This window comes from Brachionichthys hirsutus, chromosome 2, assembly GCF_040956055.1.
Source record: "Brachionichthys hirsutus isolate HB-005 chromosome 2, CSIRO-AGI_Bhir_v1, whole genome shotgun sequence".
In the NCBI taxonomy this organism is placed as follows: Eukaryota; Metazoa; Chordata; class Actinopteri; order Lophiiformes; family Brachionichthyidae; genus Brachionichthys; species Brachionichthys hirsutus.
This window is the reverse complement of record NC_090898.1, coordinates 9832864-9852525: the sequence shown is the minus strand read 5'-3', so window position 1 is coordinate 9852525 and position 19662 is coordinate 9832864. Positions and strand designations below refer to the sequence as shown.

General features: G+C 44.3%; 1 protein-coding gene across 1 annotated transcript in view; it reads right to left on the bottom strand.

Annotated features, from left to right (window-relative positions):
* Positions 1 to 11128, bottom strand: part of LOC137902916 (leucine-rich repeat-containing G-protein coupled receptor 6) — a 32053-nt gene extending 20925 nt beyond the window's left edge. The window contains exon 1 of the mRNA XM_068747023.1: positions 10884 to 11128. Coding sequence (XP_068603124.1) covers positions 10884 to 11128 — 245 coding nt within the window. The remainder of the gene's footprint in view (positions 1 to 10883) is intronic.
* Between the last annotated feature and the right edge of the window lie 8534 nt (positions 11129 to 19662).

Here is a 19662-nt window from a genome sequence, read left to right as displayed (position 1 = left end):
CACACACATACACGTAGCCTATTTTTTAAACACTTGGGACCCCATGTCTGTGGCCCCAGTCATGTAAGGTCGTCCATTTGATAAACACCTATGAAAGCAAAGAGGTGTTGCATCGCCCATTCTTTCCTTTCCCAGCCCTTGGGGTCTCACATGCATCTTCAGGATTAAGGTTTGTATTTCTGTGTGTGTGTGTGTGTGTGTGTGTGTCTGTGTGTGTGTGTGCATATGACACTAAGCATTGCTCAAAAAGCCAGACCACCGGGCTGGAGAGTGTAAACTGTGCTTTCAGAAGCCCTTTGCAGTTGGGAGTTTTGACACGCTTGTGTTTGTTTGTCAGGTCAGCCAAGCTGATGGGAGGGGGGGGGGGGACTTGATGAATTCATCCGTAGCCCTGATCTACATTCAGCTTCAGATATGGAGAAAAAAAAGACACACCGCACAGGAAAACGTTGTGTCATTGATATCGTGTTGCAGCTGTGGGATGTGGACACTGTCACGTTAGGTGGCGGAGGTGGGTTCTCGCTGCACGATGAGTTGTGTGTGTCTTTTAATCATGAGCGGTTGTAGCAATAATAATTAAGTCGTCTTGCTACAGGTCTGTCAGGTAAAGGTGGAAACGGGCTTATAAAAGTATGAACAGGCTTATAAATAATGTGGTTGTCACGACATTCAAGAAAGGTGTACGTATAACTTCCCAATACAAACTGCACGGTACAGTCCTTATAAAGTACATCCAAAACATCTGGAACAGTCTTCGTTTCATGCTGATCATATTGCTAACTGTACTGCTGAACAGATTTCACAAGAGTATGTCGGTGAACACAGTAAACCTAAAAATGTAATACAACATAAATACATAATTTTGATCATTTAAGCTAATTAACAAATAATGACTGTTATAAATGTTGGATGCCTTTTAGGCTCCTCATTAAAAGATGAGTTCATGTGATGTCACATAATTTGACGCTGAGGCTCCAGGCAGTAATTTGGTGATGAATACAACAAGGGCGATGCTGTTTGAATAACATCAGAGGTAAATATAGGTGATAACAAAGTTGCCATGGAGATGACACAGCCTCCAGGAACAATAAACCAGACATAATCAAGACTGGGTGACATCACATTTAAAAGGAAGCCTTGCGAGCAGTGCACACAGACACACACACAAACACACCTTAAATCGTAATCGTTGTCGCTATGGTCATATTCATCAGAGGAAAATATGTATTGGAACATTCCGGGGTGATCATTAAGTCACATCAATGCACACACACACACACACACACACACACATCCCAGCTTCAGGGGAAGCGCCCACGCATGGTGACAACTCTCAATTATCTGGTCCTGATTAAAGAAGCCATAAACAATCATTGTGCTGTCCATAACAGCGCCCTCGCTCAGACAGAATAAACATGCAGCAACGGAGAGAGACAATATTTAAAAATAAAGACACACAGCAGTGAGTCATCGCCTGTGCTCTCCAACGAGCATATTGGGGCGCCGAAGCGAGCGGGAGAGAGAGGACATTTCTGCTGTGCAGGCCAAGGCCTCCACTGACAACTTGACGTATCGCTGGAAGGCACTGCAATATGGCTTGTTGTTAAAATCAAATAACAGCTGTGGCTTTTTTAAACCATGATAATTATGATTGATGACTACCACATGTGCATTGTGTCGGCTGGCGCTGTGACGTGCAGATATTTTCAGCGCAAATAATTGGCCACAAAATGAGCGAGAAAGAGAAAGCGTAGAAATTTTGCAGACTCTGCAGCGTCTTGCAATTAGCATTAGGTTTTTGTGTCCCCGTTTTATGGGCATCTCTGTCTGTGTACGTGCAACAGGGTGGGCGACTGAGTCCAAGTATGCGTGGCAGTGTTTGAAGTTCAGTGCTCCCCCCCCCCCATTATTAGGTGACTGTGGTGCGCGTGTGGTAAGATGTCTGTCACTCATTTTCACACCCCCATTGTTTTCCAGTGAGACAGCAGACATGATGGGAGCAGTCCCTGCTGTACAGCTGTGTCTGGGGCATGGAAACTGATTTCTGTGTGTGAGGGACAGAGTGAAAGTTTGTGGCGGTTTCTTGTCTTGATTTTTTTTTCCATGTGAATATTCAACAGGGAACCATCCTGCACTATCTTGGCCATCACGGCGCCAAGAAAGCAGCCTAATATTGCTTGCAAGGCAACACATCTATCAACCACCAGAGGCAAACAGGCCGTCGGCTCCCTCAGATCTCTGTCTGCCGTTGAATGACAAACTAAAGACCCCAAAGCAGTATTTAGAGATCAAGACGTAGACATGGAGACCCACACTCATTCCTCAACAGACACAGTTGCACTTTTGCCTTTTAACTTCACCCTCTCTGCTCTGAGCTTTCAGAATGACGCACAAAGCCCCCGGTGCTCTCTTCTGTCCCCCTGGAGAGGACCTAGATTTACAAGTGACTGCATGCAATTTCTTTTTTTTTTTTGTGTGTGTCTTTAAGTAGAGTAACATGTGTGAAATGAAATGGAGATTATACCGTTCCTTTTACGTGCACTGTTCCAAGCATTGCAAAGGCACAATGCGCTCTGATATATCATTTAATCTCCTCTCTGCAAAGTGTGCGAATGTGTTTATGCTTGTGTGCAGATTAATGTGAGAGGAAGGAAGGTCTGGCACAGGAAGAAAGCAGAAGCGCTGCACATTTGGACTGCTGTAGGCTATGATTGACAGACTAACCAGTGCAAGGAAGTTGTCTTAAGGGGAGAGCGGAGGTACATTTTCATTCATCAGCATTGGCCCGTCCGCTCCGTTGGCCTTTATGCCATTTAATGGCTCGGGGAATATGGAAATGCAGGATTACAGGGTCCGGTAGTTACAGTAATGTGATTTATCATATTTCCTCGTTGCCGTCAACAGGACTACTCAAGTATGTTATCAGTCCTACGATCAAAGACGGTGTCTGTGTGCGTGTCAATGTGCCCCTAGCTCTGTTGTATCCATTGTCAAACTGGAAAGCACTTCAGACAAGAGCTGCTGATTTAGCGCAGCAAAACAACTGGCCACATCATATGAGAAGCACAGGCAGGGAGGCACCGACCCCCCCCCCCCCCCCCACACACACACACACACACACTGCTCCGCATTTATATTTTACTCCAATAAATTCAGAGGCCATCATCCATATCCACAGGCACGCTCCGGGCCACGGGTGGCTTTGTGGGCTGGGCGAGAGACCACCCCAGTGAGTGAATGCACCCTCAGAGCGGGATCAGCAGTCAGGTGTGCATTTCTATCATCAATGATAAAATGTGTCAGTTGGACAAAGCTGTGCATCGGCAGGCTGAGGAGAGATGGCTGGATACAGTTTACCTTGGAGAATTCCATTGTCCATTGATGTTCAAAATAAATGTGTGGAAAAGTTTTTGGCATGTTGCTCAGGCGCAAAATCTCATGCGGGTATGGAATATAACAAAGCAGGTATTAGTGAGTCAGCAAACAGGCTTACATTGTTGCCCGTAGAGGGATGTCTCTCTCTCTCACACACACAGACACACACACACACAGACAACAAAATAAAAACAAATTGTTTCCCAAGAACCCTACCCTGAGGTCTTCCCTCTCTCTTCCTCCTCTCTCTATCACGCTCTTTCTTCCTGCCTTCCCTTTCTCCCTCACTCATGTGGGGCATCCTACCAAACAAACAGGTAATAATAGTGGTAAGCGCTGCACCTTTGAAGGCAGCTTTCCTGTGAGGAACATTAGAGTAATAGCTCTTAAGTGGAAATCAACCACTAGAGCCTTGCCTGGAGGGCAACAATCTGCATTAGTGGAGCCGGAGACACACCTTTCTTTTACTGTAAGTATGACAGTAATGTCTTCAGTCAGATTTAGTCTGATCCTCTCCGCTTAGTTCTTTTGAAACACATAATGCCACGATGAAAGAAGATCCTTTATTCAACACAATGCAACCGGGAGTCAAAGCCCAGGCACCGCCTTAAAGAGTATCTAAATGGTTGCTTCAGTGTGTGTGTGTGTGTGCGTCAATTACAAATGATATAGTAGTGTGTGTGTGTGTGTGTGTGTGTGTGTGTGACACAGTGAGAGAGAGCAGAATGCCTGTGTTCAAAGGTTAAGGTATATGTGTGTTAGTTTTCTTCTCTTTCCAAATCTGAATAGACTTAACTTGCTTTGGCATTCAGTTTATACAAATGTGCACACATGCATGCATTCACACACACACACATACACACACACACAGGAAGGAGGGTACAATGCTGTCTTCCCCTCCTAGTTCCTCTCTCCCAGACTTCCTGGGAGGGGTACACTGCTCTTTGTGTCCAAAGGCACTCTATCTTTCCTTTTTCTTCTTCTTATTCTCTCCTTCCTTCATTCACAGGACACAAAGAGCAAGGGAGAGGGCGAGGGCGAGGGTGAGTGTTTCACCTGGACAAGGATGGCCACAGGGAGGACTCCGCAACAAAGGAGCAGAGAAACAGAGAGGGTGGGCGAGAAAGGGGGAGATAACAAGACAGACAAGGGAGATGTGTCTGCGTATTTGTGTTCCCATGTTTTGTGCTCTTTTCCGCTCACTGTGGTTTCGGGGGCGAATGACATTCGGATGTCTGGGTTAAGAGCACGGCTGTTTAGTCTGAAGTCATGTCATGGGAAACATATTCATGCCCTCGGGGACTTATTCATACCCTGGTACACCGTGCACACACACACACACACAGTCACATTCACATACACACTCTATGTCCGCTCCCTGTCCTCCCACGCACACACACACCCTGTCATGAGACGGAGGGGAGTGGGGTGAAAGGTCAAGCACTTCAGTAATGGAACAGGAAGTGTCGGAACAGTCGGCACTACACAACGTGCAACCGCCTCCAACATGTGGACAGGACTGACAGGCAGCTGTTGTCGGTAGGACACAGCTTTGGAAAGCAGGAAGTCCTTCAGAGTCTAGACAAAAGTCCACTAACGTGTTGTTTTGGAATTCATATGTTGCGTGACGTGCACCGTCTTTTGTTTGTTTGTTTCTTTCTAAATCTAAGCTGTTTCGTAACGGTTGACGCCATATGAAGGAAATGCGCCATGAACACAAGCCCGTGACATCTGCTGAAATCACGGTTTGGACTTGTAGAAAAGGCGCACCATTTCCACCACTTTTCCGCACACCCGAGGGAGCACTCCTGCACAATGGCTCTTGGAAGATTCCAGGAGCAGTGGATGCATGTGTTTGAATGGTAGAAGCAGGAGGACACAGGATAGGAAACTGATTAAATCCACTTCTGGCTCACCCCTTCTTTATGGCTTGCACTCAAAGATCTATGATCCTCTCGTCCGCTCCATATATTTAAAAGCGCTCATGGATAACATCTAGACCTGAGCTTAGATCAGCGCTTGACGAAATCTTACCCTCATCTCGATGAGGACATTCTGCTGCTGTTGGTTTAAAGAGATTTAGTTTGGCCTCCTGCCATGCATGTAAAAAAAAAAAAATGTTCAATCCAGATTTCCTCTTTAACTCCTTCTCAAACATGTAATCGAGATGTGAGTGAGTCTGGCGGCATTCACGATTGCACGATTCCCTCCAGTCTCCCTTTTACAGCAGATGGAAAGCACACCTGTGACATCCAGTCCAGCAAGAATTATACTGTTGCTTTATGTCATTATGATGACCTGGCTGCTGTTTCTGCACTCAGTTAACATAACCCGCAAAAATTAGGAGTCCTTTCCATTATTTCTCTCCCTGCTCCGTTCGTCTCTCAACCCTCTGTTTTTAACATTTGCCTACGTGCTGGATTATTCTGTGCAACACCCCCATTTGTCATGCTTTGTGTGTCTGTGAGTGCTTCTTTGATCCCGTCACCAAACTCCCATTTCGGTTGTCCTTTCTTTCATCTTAACCTTGATAGCGTTGCTCTGTCAGCAAGCCTCTTGTTCTTGCTACACCTCAATGCCCTACGTGGGGACCGGTCCGGGCATTGAACGGACATAAAGTATCAGTAGCTGTTACTAGTCATCGCCTGCACACTGCCAGTCCATCATAAGACACTTAAGTCAATGCTTGGCCAACTGTCACACAGATACAGCAGATGCCAGTGCTGTTGTATAAATGCCCTTCATGACTGCAGCCAAGTTTATTGAACTGAAAGCAGAAAGAAGCAAGGAACTTGGTCATCTAATGTTTGAAGGAGGAGCAACAATAAGAAAGGATAAGAAAGGAAACTTTTGGGTGTGTTGGTAAATCTACTGATAAATAAATCTACTCTTCAAAAATAAGGTTTGTGGGAATATGCTATGCTAACACAAGCACATTGACACAAATGACAGCTCGCCAACCTGACAGTTAGTGGACGCATGCATGCAGTGTATGGAGCCTGTACATGTGCATGCACTAGAACCAGTTTGGGACATTGTGTTGTGCCCAGGTCTAGGATTAGACAATGCCTTCTCTGTAGTGGAGAAGAGAGGGATCGTACACTTACACAGATTAATGCACACACACTCACACACACACACACACACACAAACATTTCCATGGATTCCCAGCCTTGGAAAGGGGCTGAATAGGAATCTGGTCCATGCAGGCATTCTGAATCCTTTCAATCAGAAGAAGCCATTCACCGCTCAACCACACGTCACAGGGAGCGCATTCCTCGCCCCCGTGTCATACTTGCATCATGCTGCAATCACACGGAATATACAGACCTATATTATCAGTCAGTGGGCATGGGGCTGACCCAAAAAATAGAAACTTCTGTTGTCCACATCCAGGCTCTTGTGCATGTACACTACCCCCCCCCCACACACACACACACACCCACACACTCACACACACTTTACTTGCCTGATCTCCTCCTCCTCCGTCCTAGCTCCTTTCAAGATCTTGTGTCACGATTGCTTTCTACTTTTTTCTAAAGGACAGGATATGGAACGGTGCAGCACACTATGGCCTGTGTGTCTTCTCTGCCCCCCCACCCCCCTGCGGGAATTATCATTGTTCCATTGTTGTCCTCTACCTGCCTACCTGCCGTCTGTCCCCGAGCGACATTTAAAAGCCTCCCAGGTTGCTCTCAGGAAACCACAAACCAGTGAATGTTCCAACTGCCTGTCTCTCCCCTCCAACACCCTTCTGGCAAAATATCACTTTTGTAGTAGCAAGCCCAAGATTTCTTTTTTTTTTTTGCAGGTGCTCACCATGGGGCCTCCAGGGAATCTGGAAGAGAGCTCAGGAATTAAAATGTTGGCACTTCATGGGGAAGGAAGGAAGTGAAAAAGGAAGAGCAGACAAAACAAAGAAAGGAATGGAGAAAGGAAATGTTTTCGGTCGTGAAACTGTCTTCATGTATTTGTTTCAGTCATGACACATGTCACTTTGTTCCTCTGCGGAATCAAGTGCATAACTCTGTTTCCCTGCTGAGAGCGAGTTGGTTCGTAGCCAGCACACACAAACACAAACCATGAAAACCTTGAGTACACACCCAGCCTCATCCTGCCGCCCAGAGCCACAGACATTCAGACAGACAGACAGAAGGACAGACTCAAGTACTATGGATTCTGGAGGTATTTATGAATAAGAATTATAGATTTATATCCAGGAGGCAAGAGGAAACAGGTGAGGAAACAAAAATAGGTAGGGTCAAAGTAAAAGCGTCTGGAGCCGGGACTGATGCTGACTCTGATAGCTGCTTTGTGTAGAGACCATCCATCGAACATGCACACACAGCCACATACAACATACACACTTACTTTTTACCCTCAGATTGTCCTCTCTCTCTCTCTTTCTCTTTCTCCCCCTAGACATGATGTTTACAGTGTGACGCCCGGTTGCCCATGATATCAGTCATTCCATCAGCATAATGACTAAATGACACGCACACGACTGTTGCAGTCTTTTGTTTGTGTGTGTGTTTGTGTGTGTGTGTGTGTGTGTGTCTAGCAACACACATTTCTCCATCAATTTCAATTTCTGTCTTTTCACTGGTTTTCACCTCTTTCCTTCATCCTCCCTCCCTCTCTATTTTTGTACACTCTTGCTTCACCTCCACTGGCTACAAAAAAAAAAGCCCTCAACAGTCTGGGTGGTCTTCACAGACAGACACACGTACAAATGCATGTGCACATTCGCACACACACACACACACACACGCATGCACACACTGCAGACAAACACACAAGCACAGTACTACTCTGGCTGTGGTTTCCTGACCTCAGCCAAAACACTGTTAGAAGTACGCCGCACTCACCACTACCACAAAGCATCACCTAATCGCTGCTCAACTCCAGCCCCGGACCCAGAAACAATGCATGCACACTCTCTTTTCCTCACACACACACACACATGCACACACTGAGAACCACTGACGGGAGATGGAATATGTGTAAATACAACCACCTGACATCCTTGGAAAATGTTTTTTGCATACATACGTATATCTCATCAGCCAATTCTTTAGCAAATCCATTACTGGCAAAACGATTGCGCTTGACTTGAATCTGCAGGAGCCTCCTGGACAGCTGACAAATCCATTGGCTGTCAGCTAGCAGAGAAGCAGCTTATTGGGACACTATAAAACCACCAAGTTACCTCACCTCACCACGCATTAAACATCACCAACCCCCAGGTACTGTGCAAAAAATTAACACACATGCACACGCAGACACACACCCTTGGGCACTGTCTTTCCTCTCCAAGCTGATATCAAAGAATGGGTCTTTCAAAGCAACTCACATGACAGCTCATTTCATGTGTTGCCCACGGAAATGATTATTGCCATAAATCTCTAGCCACTCTGCTCTGAGATGCTTGGAGCATCTTCTGAGAAAGTGAAATTCCTCAGCAGAGTCAGTCTGGATTACCTTAGTGTTGTAATGCAATTGTTCTTTTTGATTTCCCCCCCCCCCTCCCATGTTCGCACCTATGCACAGCCAGGTTTTCCAGATGTGCAAATAAAAAAACAAGAAAATAGAGTGAATCATGCGTAGCCCCGATTGCCTTTTCAGGCGCTGCAACTCATACAGTCGCGCTCACTTTGAAGCACTCTCCGATGACACCGGTGAATGATGTCATATACTTTCACAGTGTTGTGTGCATGTCATTTGCAAAGTGGACTGTTCCCAAGCAAATCCCCGTGACCTCGGCAGCCTCCACTGTGTACTGGGAGGATAATCCAACTTCCACGGCACAGCGGGGCGTGCTGGACTGCTCGCCAGATCCCGGTGAGGATTGGACCGACTCGCTGTTCTTATAACCTTTTTGATGAAATGAGAAACCGTAGCCTGCTGTGCTGAGCTCTGGGCTATGAGCGAGTGTACGAATGTGGGCAGGGTTCGGAAGGAAAGGTTGTTTTGTTTGCGTTTGATGCAAAAGAGAAATCTGCAATTCTTTATCTTCTATCTTAATTTGTGCTGGCATTTTCGTGCTGTCCCACATTCCCTGCTTCCCTTCACTCCAGTGCTGCACTGGGTGTGTGTGTGTGTATGGGGGGGGGGGGGGGGGGGGGGGGAGTGTGCGGTTGGTCTCTGAGTTTATTTATCTTATTCTAAATCAGCCCTCAAACTCACTAATTGGTCCAATTCCACTGTTAGGTAACGAGGGGAAATGAATAATTACTCTTATGTTTGTGGGGAATGGGGTATGTTTGTTCGAGGCGGTGGTGGAGGAGTCAGGAGCGGTGCAGAGTTTTGCCGAGGGAGTCTGCGTGTGACATGTCCCACTCTTGTGCCAACCACCCGGCGTTCACAGCTAAGATGATTCCTGGAGGGATTTGGAGATAATAGATCATTTTCATAAGCCCCATATGAGTTTTAACTTGAAGAGGAACAGCAGACGAAGATGGGCCATTGGAGGTTCCCAGGATAGAAATATAGTCGGGTATCATCATCATAATCATGTAGATTTTTTTTTGTTGCTTCCGTCACTAACTTTTGATCTTCCCTCACTCTGTCCAAATTCCGTCCCCCCCCCCCAGTGAGCAACTACTCTAACACACCATTTCCTGGATTTTACTTCTATCACTTCGATATCAGTTATCACAGAGGGTCCATAATCTGCCCTCAGAGGTTTGCGGAGTGAGGCAATGGCGTGTAAAAAGTCTAATATCTTGCACATCCTTACTATAAAACAGCAGAATGTTAATGGGCATGATTTAAGCTGCAATTAGAGGACATGTTACACATCCTTTCAAACGAATATTTACAATGTACATTTAATAATTATGTAACATTTTCGGTAGTGTTTTGCAAACTAAGACTACTAAGGAAATCAATCATTCTGAATGTTTTTTTAACAGATCACATGTTGACGATATTTCACCACTGAGTGCTATCAGAAAACAGTAAGATACAGATTGGTGCCATAAAACCGGTCATTCAATTTCACACATGTGGACATCTGTGTTCAAACACTTACTCTTTCAAACACATGCAAACACATACACACACACACACACACACACACACACACACACAATCATGCTGAGACTCCAGTTGGCGCTCAGTAATCTGATACTACAAGAAGTGGTCCAGTAATTTTGCCGTAGTCGTCAAGGCGCACACAGGTTCCCATTGGGCCCAGTCTGTTTTTATACACATGCGTGTTCTGCTGCCGTTTCTTGGTGACACATCCAACTGACTGCCCTCTGCTCTATTTTTGAAGAAGGCATTTCAGCTCCAACTCAAAGGTTTGTGAATAGTCCCTTTAAAATGAGAAATTAATGAACAATTAAACAGCTGGGACTTCTTTAGATTGTTTGACAGGTTTTCATAAAAAAAAAAGTATTTGTGAATGAAAGATTTGGGAGGAGAATGAGATGCGCACTCAGGCCTGGAGGTAAAAAGGTGAATAAACGTGACAAAATAACACACCCAGGAAATGTGTTACTCACAGGTAAGTGGTGAGAGGGCTGAGGTTGGTTGGCACAGACGATAGTCCCATCTCTGAGCAGTCCACCATGACAAACATGCCGTCTTCTTCACACTGGCATGGAGATGGGCACTGCGGTGCAGCTGGCCCCTGTCTGTCCTCAACCCGACCATACCCCCACACTGTGGAGGCAGACCCCTGAGTTCCGCCAGCCATGCAGAGAACCAGAAGCAAAAGCAGCATATTTGACTGTCCACCTGTCTGCATCTACACCTCAGCACCAGGGATGTCTGTCCAGTCACTTTTGTCCTCACTGATGTTCTAAGAGGCAGCCTAGATCAAGTGAGCAGGATCCAATGCTTTCTTGCTTTTCTAATTAGTCCTGGAGCAGCTCAGCAGCTCCCTTGTCAACTTTTGCTCCTGTGCAGATTGTTGAGACTGCAAATCTGTCCCTGTCACATGTTCTGTCTCTTGATATCTCCAACCCTACTGTAACTTCTTTCCCCTCTCAATCTTCCCTCCCTTTTCTCACCGTCTTTCTCCCCCCAACACAGTCACTCTTTATCCCTCTTTCTCTCTGTCTCCCTTTCTCTCGCTCCTTCTCCCGCTCCCCCTGTATATATTTCTTACTCTCTCTGTCTCTCTCTCCTTACCTATTGTAGAAGGAGAGCATGTGAATGAGCCACCCTCATTGGCCCACAATTTAGGGATGGGCTAGAGCATCTCCTTAAAGTAGGAGGGTCCAGCAATTCTAAAACTTTTCCCTCTCATTCGCCCTCTCTTCCTTTCCTCCCCTTTCTACTTTGCCTGGAAGCTCAATTTGAAGAGGAAGAGGAAGTGTTTAGTTTGAGGAAGAGGAGGGAGGGGTGGCAGCATGCAGGTCTAGTGTGGTGTTAGGTGAGATTTGCCCTTGCAGGGCATTATGTGTGAGTGGAAAGGGGAACAAGACAAAGAGGGGAAAAAGGTAAGCCCCGGAGGATAGGACTGAAGACAACAGAGAGTGTTTGGCTGTGTGAGAGGAATGCCGAGGGTCAGTGTGTGTCACTGGGAGTGACTGTTTGGAGGAAATTGGAATTCTGACACTTCAGCACCCCTCAATCCCCAGAAAGAGCAAATCCAGTGTCTTGTTAGTCACACCTTCTCAAGTTTCTGCTGATGGAATGTCACGATCACATGTATGCAGAAACACACTCTGGTTTACGCACGCATGCCCACATGGACACCCCTAATAAATAAGAGAATTTGATTGACACGCCGGTCTACAGATAAGAGAGTGTGGATTTGTACAGAAGTGTCAGCTGCCTCAGATTACAGCATTTCATCATCTATCGGTGCTCACTCGCCGGGTTTCCATAGATTCTTGAAAATATCTCATCGAGCCTTCCCTGTCTTTTATTGAAAGACATAATTTTTGCATGTGCAGACGTATTGTTAAGAAAACTTTGCTGTTAGTGTAACGTAAATGAAGACCGAGACGAATGCCATAGATTTTTAGACTTCATATGCCACACAACTAAGCTTTAAATACAACGTACCTTATACGGGATATTCCAGAGCTACCCATTGATGCAAATGGAAAATTAGCTCTACTTATGTAGGACCTTTTGAATCTGTAACGTAACTCAGGGCACAACACAGTTTCCAGTCACCCACACTAGAGGCTGCCATGCAAACTGCCACCTGCTCATCAGCAATGATAACCATTCACAGGATCGCTGACACACCAAAGGAACAGCACTGGGTTCAGTATCATGCTCAAGGACACTTTGGCTTGAAGCCTGCACGGACCATTGATTGAGCAACCAGTGTTTCGATAAGTTGACACTTGCTCAACCGCTTGGACTTGAAAAATCTATTCAAACCTCCTTGGATTCCCTCAAAAATGAAAAGAAATTTCCACATTTCCTTGTTCCTGGAAAGCTAAGGTTTGGAAAGCTTTCATTCCACCGTTGCTACCCTAACACACAAGAACAAAGGTGTAACATCTAAATTTATGATGCACCAATTCCCTGAACAGACCCGGAAAAATGTTGCACGTCAACTCCAGCTTGAATAAGTTCACAGCCTGTTTATTTGAAATCTAAAACTACACGGTTAGAAATGTCTTTGCTGTTGGTTTGAGTTTGTCTACCCCTCCGGTGGGTCTGTCTGTCTCTCTGCTGCTCTCCTTCCCTGCCTTTCTTTCTCCACTATTCTCTGTCGGCTGAATAGTTTCTCATTAATTAATTAACATTCCTATGCCACTGTGTTTTCTGAGGAGCCTTTGTTATGGCCCCACAAAAAGTCTTTCAGAGCTGTTCTTCACATAGTCTCTCTTTCTCATGCTCTTGGTCTCTCTGTTCTCTCTTCTTACCGCTTTGTTAAGAAATGTTCTTTCTGTCTATTGTCGGTTTAAAAATACCGTGCAAATTGTCTTCAAGAGATGTTTTATGGTCCTCCGTGCATGCGTGTTCACTGCCCCAGATGCCATGCATGCAGACTTCTTCATTGATTTTACAGTAGACTTGTGCACAGTGCAACCCACACTTTCCCACAGGGACAAATGAACAGACAGAAAAACATCCAAATATTAATGATGCACCTGCAAACTCCACCTCTCCCATCCTTGCACACAGAGATCTATCATCTTTTTAAATGTTGTTTGAATTTTCTGGCTCAAGGGCAAGGCCCTTGTAAAATCCTGCATGTCTGGTCTTCTACCTGCTGTCTCTCTCTCTCTCTCTCTCGACAAAGCAAACAACCATTTCATGGCTGTCCTCACTGTAAGAAATGTTGGAAGTTTGTTGAAGTTACACTTGTTCTGACATTTCTGTATGTGTATATTTAACTCTGCCACAGCAGATTTCACTTTAGGCAGCTGAATAAATCTTTTTTTTTTTTGTATCTTTTAAATTAGTTTATGAAGTTAGTTGGCAGAAAAAAGTGAATTATCGAGGGGACGGGGTTAATATGAATGTTGATTTTTTACTGCTGAAAACATTCAAATGTGCTAAAGCTATGCAGTTGTGCAATATTAAGCAATATGCTACTGATCCTTTATCATTACTGAATATTGGACTCATCTAAGACATTCGGAATGTCTTCATGCCTTGCACTGATATATAAATAACATCCAGAAAGTACTGCCTAAAGTACAACACGTATGTGTTAAGCAATAACCTGCCCCTTAATATACCACATATGCCAGAGATATTTCTGTGCAAATTTGTTTTTAGATACAAGAGTCAAATCAAAGTCTTCCTGAGGCGCCAGAAAGCGTTTATCCAGCCCTGGGTCACTTGAGCTGCTCACAGTTGTTTGCATGTGTGCAGACATTTGTACATGCCACTGAAAAAGTATGTGTACACTCATATTCTCCATCTCTCTCTTTCTCACCCTCGCTCACACACGCTACCAAACAGTCTGCATCAGATCAAAGCCGGGGCTCCCTTTCCTCTCCTCCCCCCACCCCCCCCCCCCCCTCTACTGAGCTCTCTGGGCTGTAAACACTATCCAAGCAATGGCAGCCTTGAAGACAAGTAGCTACCTGACACCTGACACTAACTTGAGAGCACTCACCGTAGTTTAACCAACACACACACACACACACACAGACAGAGAGAGAGAGAGAGGCTACCTGAGCCCCTTGCAGCAAGACTATTCAGGAAGAGAACAGACAAAGTCGGCGTGCAATCAAGCCCCCCCCCTCCCCAACACACATACTCCATCTCACCTCACCCACATGACCTGCCCCACTGCCTAACCCCTACAAAACCCCTATCCCTCAATATAAAGGACCTAACAGTGTCAGAAGGAGTGTTTTTTTATTTTTTTATTTTATTTATTAATTTGTTTCAAGCAGAATAAAAATTAAAAACAAAACAAAATTATACCTTTTTGCATACAAGAAACCATATATCGACTAAAGAAACAAAAACCCAACAAATATGTCCAAAACAACCACCAAAGTTCATGTACACAAAAATAGCACAGTGTGTGTGTGGATACAATTGCATGAATAAATGCTTGAAAATGTGTTGTTGTCATATTTTGTTCATGCTTGGGCTATCCAGAGGCAACTGAGGGCTAATTCAGTTGTTCTCAGCGGAAGCAAGTGAGACGCCATTGGGTCGCCACTGGCGGCCACCTAGGTGTGTACTCTGGCTTTTCATGTGAAACCACCTGAAAGCCAACAAAAGGTCCATCTCCTTCCCGCTATCCCTCCCCCCTTCCCTCGGTACAAAGGAGAGAAACGAATGAAAGAATGAGCAGGAGAAGAAGGGGGGGTGAGGTAAGATAATGCAAGGGTGGGGCAGGATGTTGGGGGGGGGGGGGGGGGCTAGGGTTAGAAGAGGAGGTATGGTCCTCTGTGTTGTGGGACGATAGTGGGAACAAGAACAACAAAATCATCACAAAACATAAGGCACAGGGTAACATGTCTTTTTGTTATATATGTAAAGCATCAGAAAATATGACACTAATGTTTCAGGCATCTTTATCTTGTAAGAATATCTGCAAACTATTTATTATGATGGGAGCCGTATTTGTGTGTAAATACGTAGGTAATGTGACTTTTATTTATTATTGGCGGTATTATTATTATTACAAAATGCTATATCACTACTTTAGTAAAAGATTTACCAGTGACTGAATATATTGGTCTGTCTCTATAGAGTCCCATCCATGCAGAACCAAGATAGGACCAGCAGGAGACACTAAGAAGAGAGGAGCCTCGTTATTATCGCAGGTTTCACACAAACCCCATAGACATCCATTCATTTGAAAAGTGCATAACAGCAGATAAAAGATTGGATCTATAAAAACAAAAAAAATAGGTAACCTGGAAACTCTGAAACTGCTTTTCAGAGAAGCATGATTGCAATAATTGCTTTAAATATCACCATTATGTCATCTGAGCTGCAGCTTGTGCCTCCTAGACTTTTTGAATTAGCTGGTGAAATGGCGCCATCCTCAGCCGAAAGGCACAATAACATTACGCCTGCAGATAAGCAACACACTCTAATCTCCAAGTCTACAAGAGGGGAAAAAAAACGTACATTGGAGAAAGTTGACAAATGAATTTAGCCACTATTTATGTCACAGCTACAGTGAAATGCTCAGCTTCTCTACCTTCTCTTCATATCCTTCATTCCTTTTGTGAGCCTTGAGACATATAGTACGTACCATGAAGAAGATGACCGGTCGGTTAGTGGGTTCTCCAGCTTCCTCTCACCACCAAAAGCATGTAACTTACATGAATTTGTTATTCTAAATTGACCACAGGTATGACTGTGAGCATTACTGACTGTTTGTCTTTCTATGTGGCCCTGCGATAAGCTGGCGACATATTGGGGGTGTACCGTAGACAGCTGGGATGGGTTGCAGCTTAAACCCCAGATCCGGATTAAGCGGATGAAAACACGATGACTACTGATTTTCTCATCTACAAGAATATGAATGAATGAATAGATGAAAATATTGTATTTTCAGCATGAGTGGGGTCTTTCCCTCAGAACTTGTTTCGGATTGATCGGCTGGAGAAGCCCCGCTGTAGCTCCATTTCATTGGATTGCAAAAGATGTGACATCCCAACAGTCAAAAGTCAAGTATACTTATTGTACATCCATATTATAGTACTTTTAAATTATTCAGTAACTAACTAAAGAATCCTCTTCAAAATGTTCATCTTTATTCTACTCTGTAATTATAAATGCACATAAAAATCAATACTGTGGGAAAGAAAAAACCCGATAAAGTTCAGAGGGATGCTTCCGATTCTGATATTGTGCGTTCAGCACAAAGACTTCTGCTGATCATTCTACGGCCTGAGAGGATTTAAGCAAAGCAGAAGTGATAAATATTTGACAATGACGTCCTCGTCTGTGGAAAGAGGAAGCCTTTCCCCCATCATGTCTCCTTTCCTCCCACCGCACACCGTGCTCATATACATGCTAAAACAATTATCAAAACTAAAGGTCCAGAAATCACGCGGGAAAAAAAAACAGGCTGCATGTGGTTTCCACAGAGTTAACGTTAATCAGATAAAATCATGAAAAACATTGTTACATTGTCCTCCTTTGAAATGTTGTCCTCCTTTGACAATGGATATTTGACTGAACTGAATTAGTATTTAATGTTTCTGTTTATTGAAACCAGAATAAAGCAGAGATTTGAACAGTTGACTTGAGAGTCTTGATATCCTCACTAATCCTCATCTTCTTTTTCTTTCGGCTTGTCCCCTGAGGGGTCACCACAGCAAATTAAGGTTCTCCACTTCACCCTGTCCTCTGCATCGTCCTCCCCAACACCAGCCACTCTCATGTCCTCCCTCACTACGTCCATGTATCTTCTCCTGGGTCGTCCTCTAGCCCTGTTCCCTGGCAGTTCCACCCTCAGCATCCTCCTACTGATATAGTCCCTGTCTCTCCTCTGGACATGTCCAAACCATCGAAGTCTGGTCTCTCTGACCTTGTCTCCAAAACGTCTAACCTTAACTGTCCCTCTTATTGTCTCATTTCTAATCCTATCCAACCTGGCCACTCCCAAGGAGAACCTCAGCATCTTCGTCTCCTCCACTTCTAGCTCCGCCTCCTGTCTTTTCCTCAGAGCCACTGTCTCTAAGCCGTCCATCATGGCTGTCCTCACCACCGTCTTGTAGACCTTTCCCTTCATCCTCACTTAATGTCTCATATTATATAAATCCTACTGACTTTAGAGACCACCTGACGGCTTCTCCGGGGCCCCTTCAGCTTTATAGTTTAGAGAGAAACATTTCAGCAACTATTAAATGAATATCACAGCATGTGTTTGTCTCCATTGCGTCTCATGTGTTTCAGTGAATTTAGTTATGACTTGACTTTTATTCTCTAGCATTTATCAAGTCAAATATTTAATTTGTTGGATATATTTTGGTTCATGAGAACATGTAATCTAATTAACCAACAAGGTGAGATAGAGGACACGCTGTACTGGGAGCAGGTTAGAACACACCAACACAGTAAATAATCAAAATACTTTTCTTTTCTGCATTACATCCTACAATGTAAATTTTTCTCCCACCTGCATTGCTGAACTGCTGCCCCTTTATTAGCCGGGGCACAGCCTCAGATCCTCAGCCAAGGCTCTGCTGGTTGATCCAGTGTCTCGGCTGAAGATAAAAATGCTGACCGGGCATCCAGACTTAAAGCCCCTCAGTTCTGGAACTCCCTGCCAAAGGAACCGAGTTACCTTTCAGTTCACTTGCAGCAATGCATACATTTTCATCATTCATTCATTCATTCTCTTAACCACTTTTTCTGAAATCCAGGTCACCTGATCTACGAGGGGCGGGGCACACCCTGGACAAGCAGCCAGTTCATCACCGGGCCACACACAGACAGACTTTTCATTCACCAGGTATTCTCCAGGTATTTAAACACATATAAGGAAGCAGGCGTGAGAGCTCCAGGTGTTTTTGATCAACTTTTGGAGATTGATTGGACGAATGAGAAACTACACAAGCACGTGCTGACAAAGCACTATCATCTTATGGGAAATTCGCAGACCATATAAAGCAGAACAAAAGGCAGACGTCACATGCGAGTTTATGTCTAATGAGGTGACAAGTTCAGATGTGGGAGCTTGGTAAGAAAGAAAGCGATTGTTTTCTCTTCATGTCAGCAGCCGTGCACTATAGGGGTGGGCCTACCGCAGGAGAATGCACTGTGATCTGCTCAAGCCGCGCTCTCACAGACAAATAGCCATGGATTTGCTGAATATGGCATGTGAGGACTTTCTTCTGTGTAATAGGGAATGGAGCAGCCAATCAATGACTCAAAGGCACTTTCCTGCATTTTCTTGCAGATTTGCCAGGTGGAAAAATCACATGTAGATGTTTCATTTTATCATCTCAGTTCAAATAAAATGTCACGCCTTCACTCTGGCACTTTTTGCCTGTTACTTATCTCTCGGTGAAAACACATGATTTATTTACCGTCTCCTCTTTCGAGTTTATGTGTTATTCCGATAAGGCCAGTGGGTCTGCGTAGTTTATGAGTGTTTGTTGAGACCACAGATTGTAGGATTGCCTATTGGAGGACACAAACACTATTCCGTGGGAATTCAAAGCCCCACCAGTTCCCAATCCCATTCCTTATCAGTAGCATTCCCATATGACTGATGTACATAATCATCCTGAACCAGGATTATTTGACCACTGCACTGCTAGAAATTGTTTTGTAAAAAATTGAGCACACGTCAAGGATGTTTTAAATAAAACTATTAGATTGAAAAAGTGATAAGGCTGTACAAAATGATGCAAATTTTAAAGAAAATGCGTGTCTTAAAAAAAAAAAGTAAACCACACTGATAGAAAAATAAACTTTGACCCATTTTTTTATATTGAGTAAAATAAGAGACAGGAACAGAGACAGGAATAAAAGCAAAACATAACATGCGTGACAGTCACAAAGAAGTGTTGGGGGTCAACCTCAAGTTTTGCATATTTGTCAATGTCTCTGGTACATAAGTTTTAAAACCAAAGATGTTCAACCGCCTGCTCACCTGCCACCAGATTGTTCACCTGACTTGGCCATGGGTGTGAATATCAAACATGAAAAAAAAAACCTGCTGCTCCTTACGAACCATCAAAATCACCAGCACGCCTCCCAGTCAGTCCGATTAACAGGATCAACCTAGTTACATGTAAAAAAACAAAAATACTAAACAAGAATGTGGAATTATGCCCCAAAGTTGAGTGTGATTAGATCAAAAGTTTAAATACAGTATTGGCAGCTGAGTCTTTAACATGTCAATCAATTATTCCACATAAAATACATGCTTGT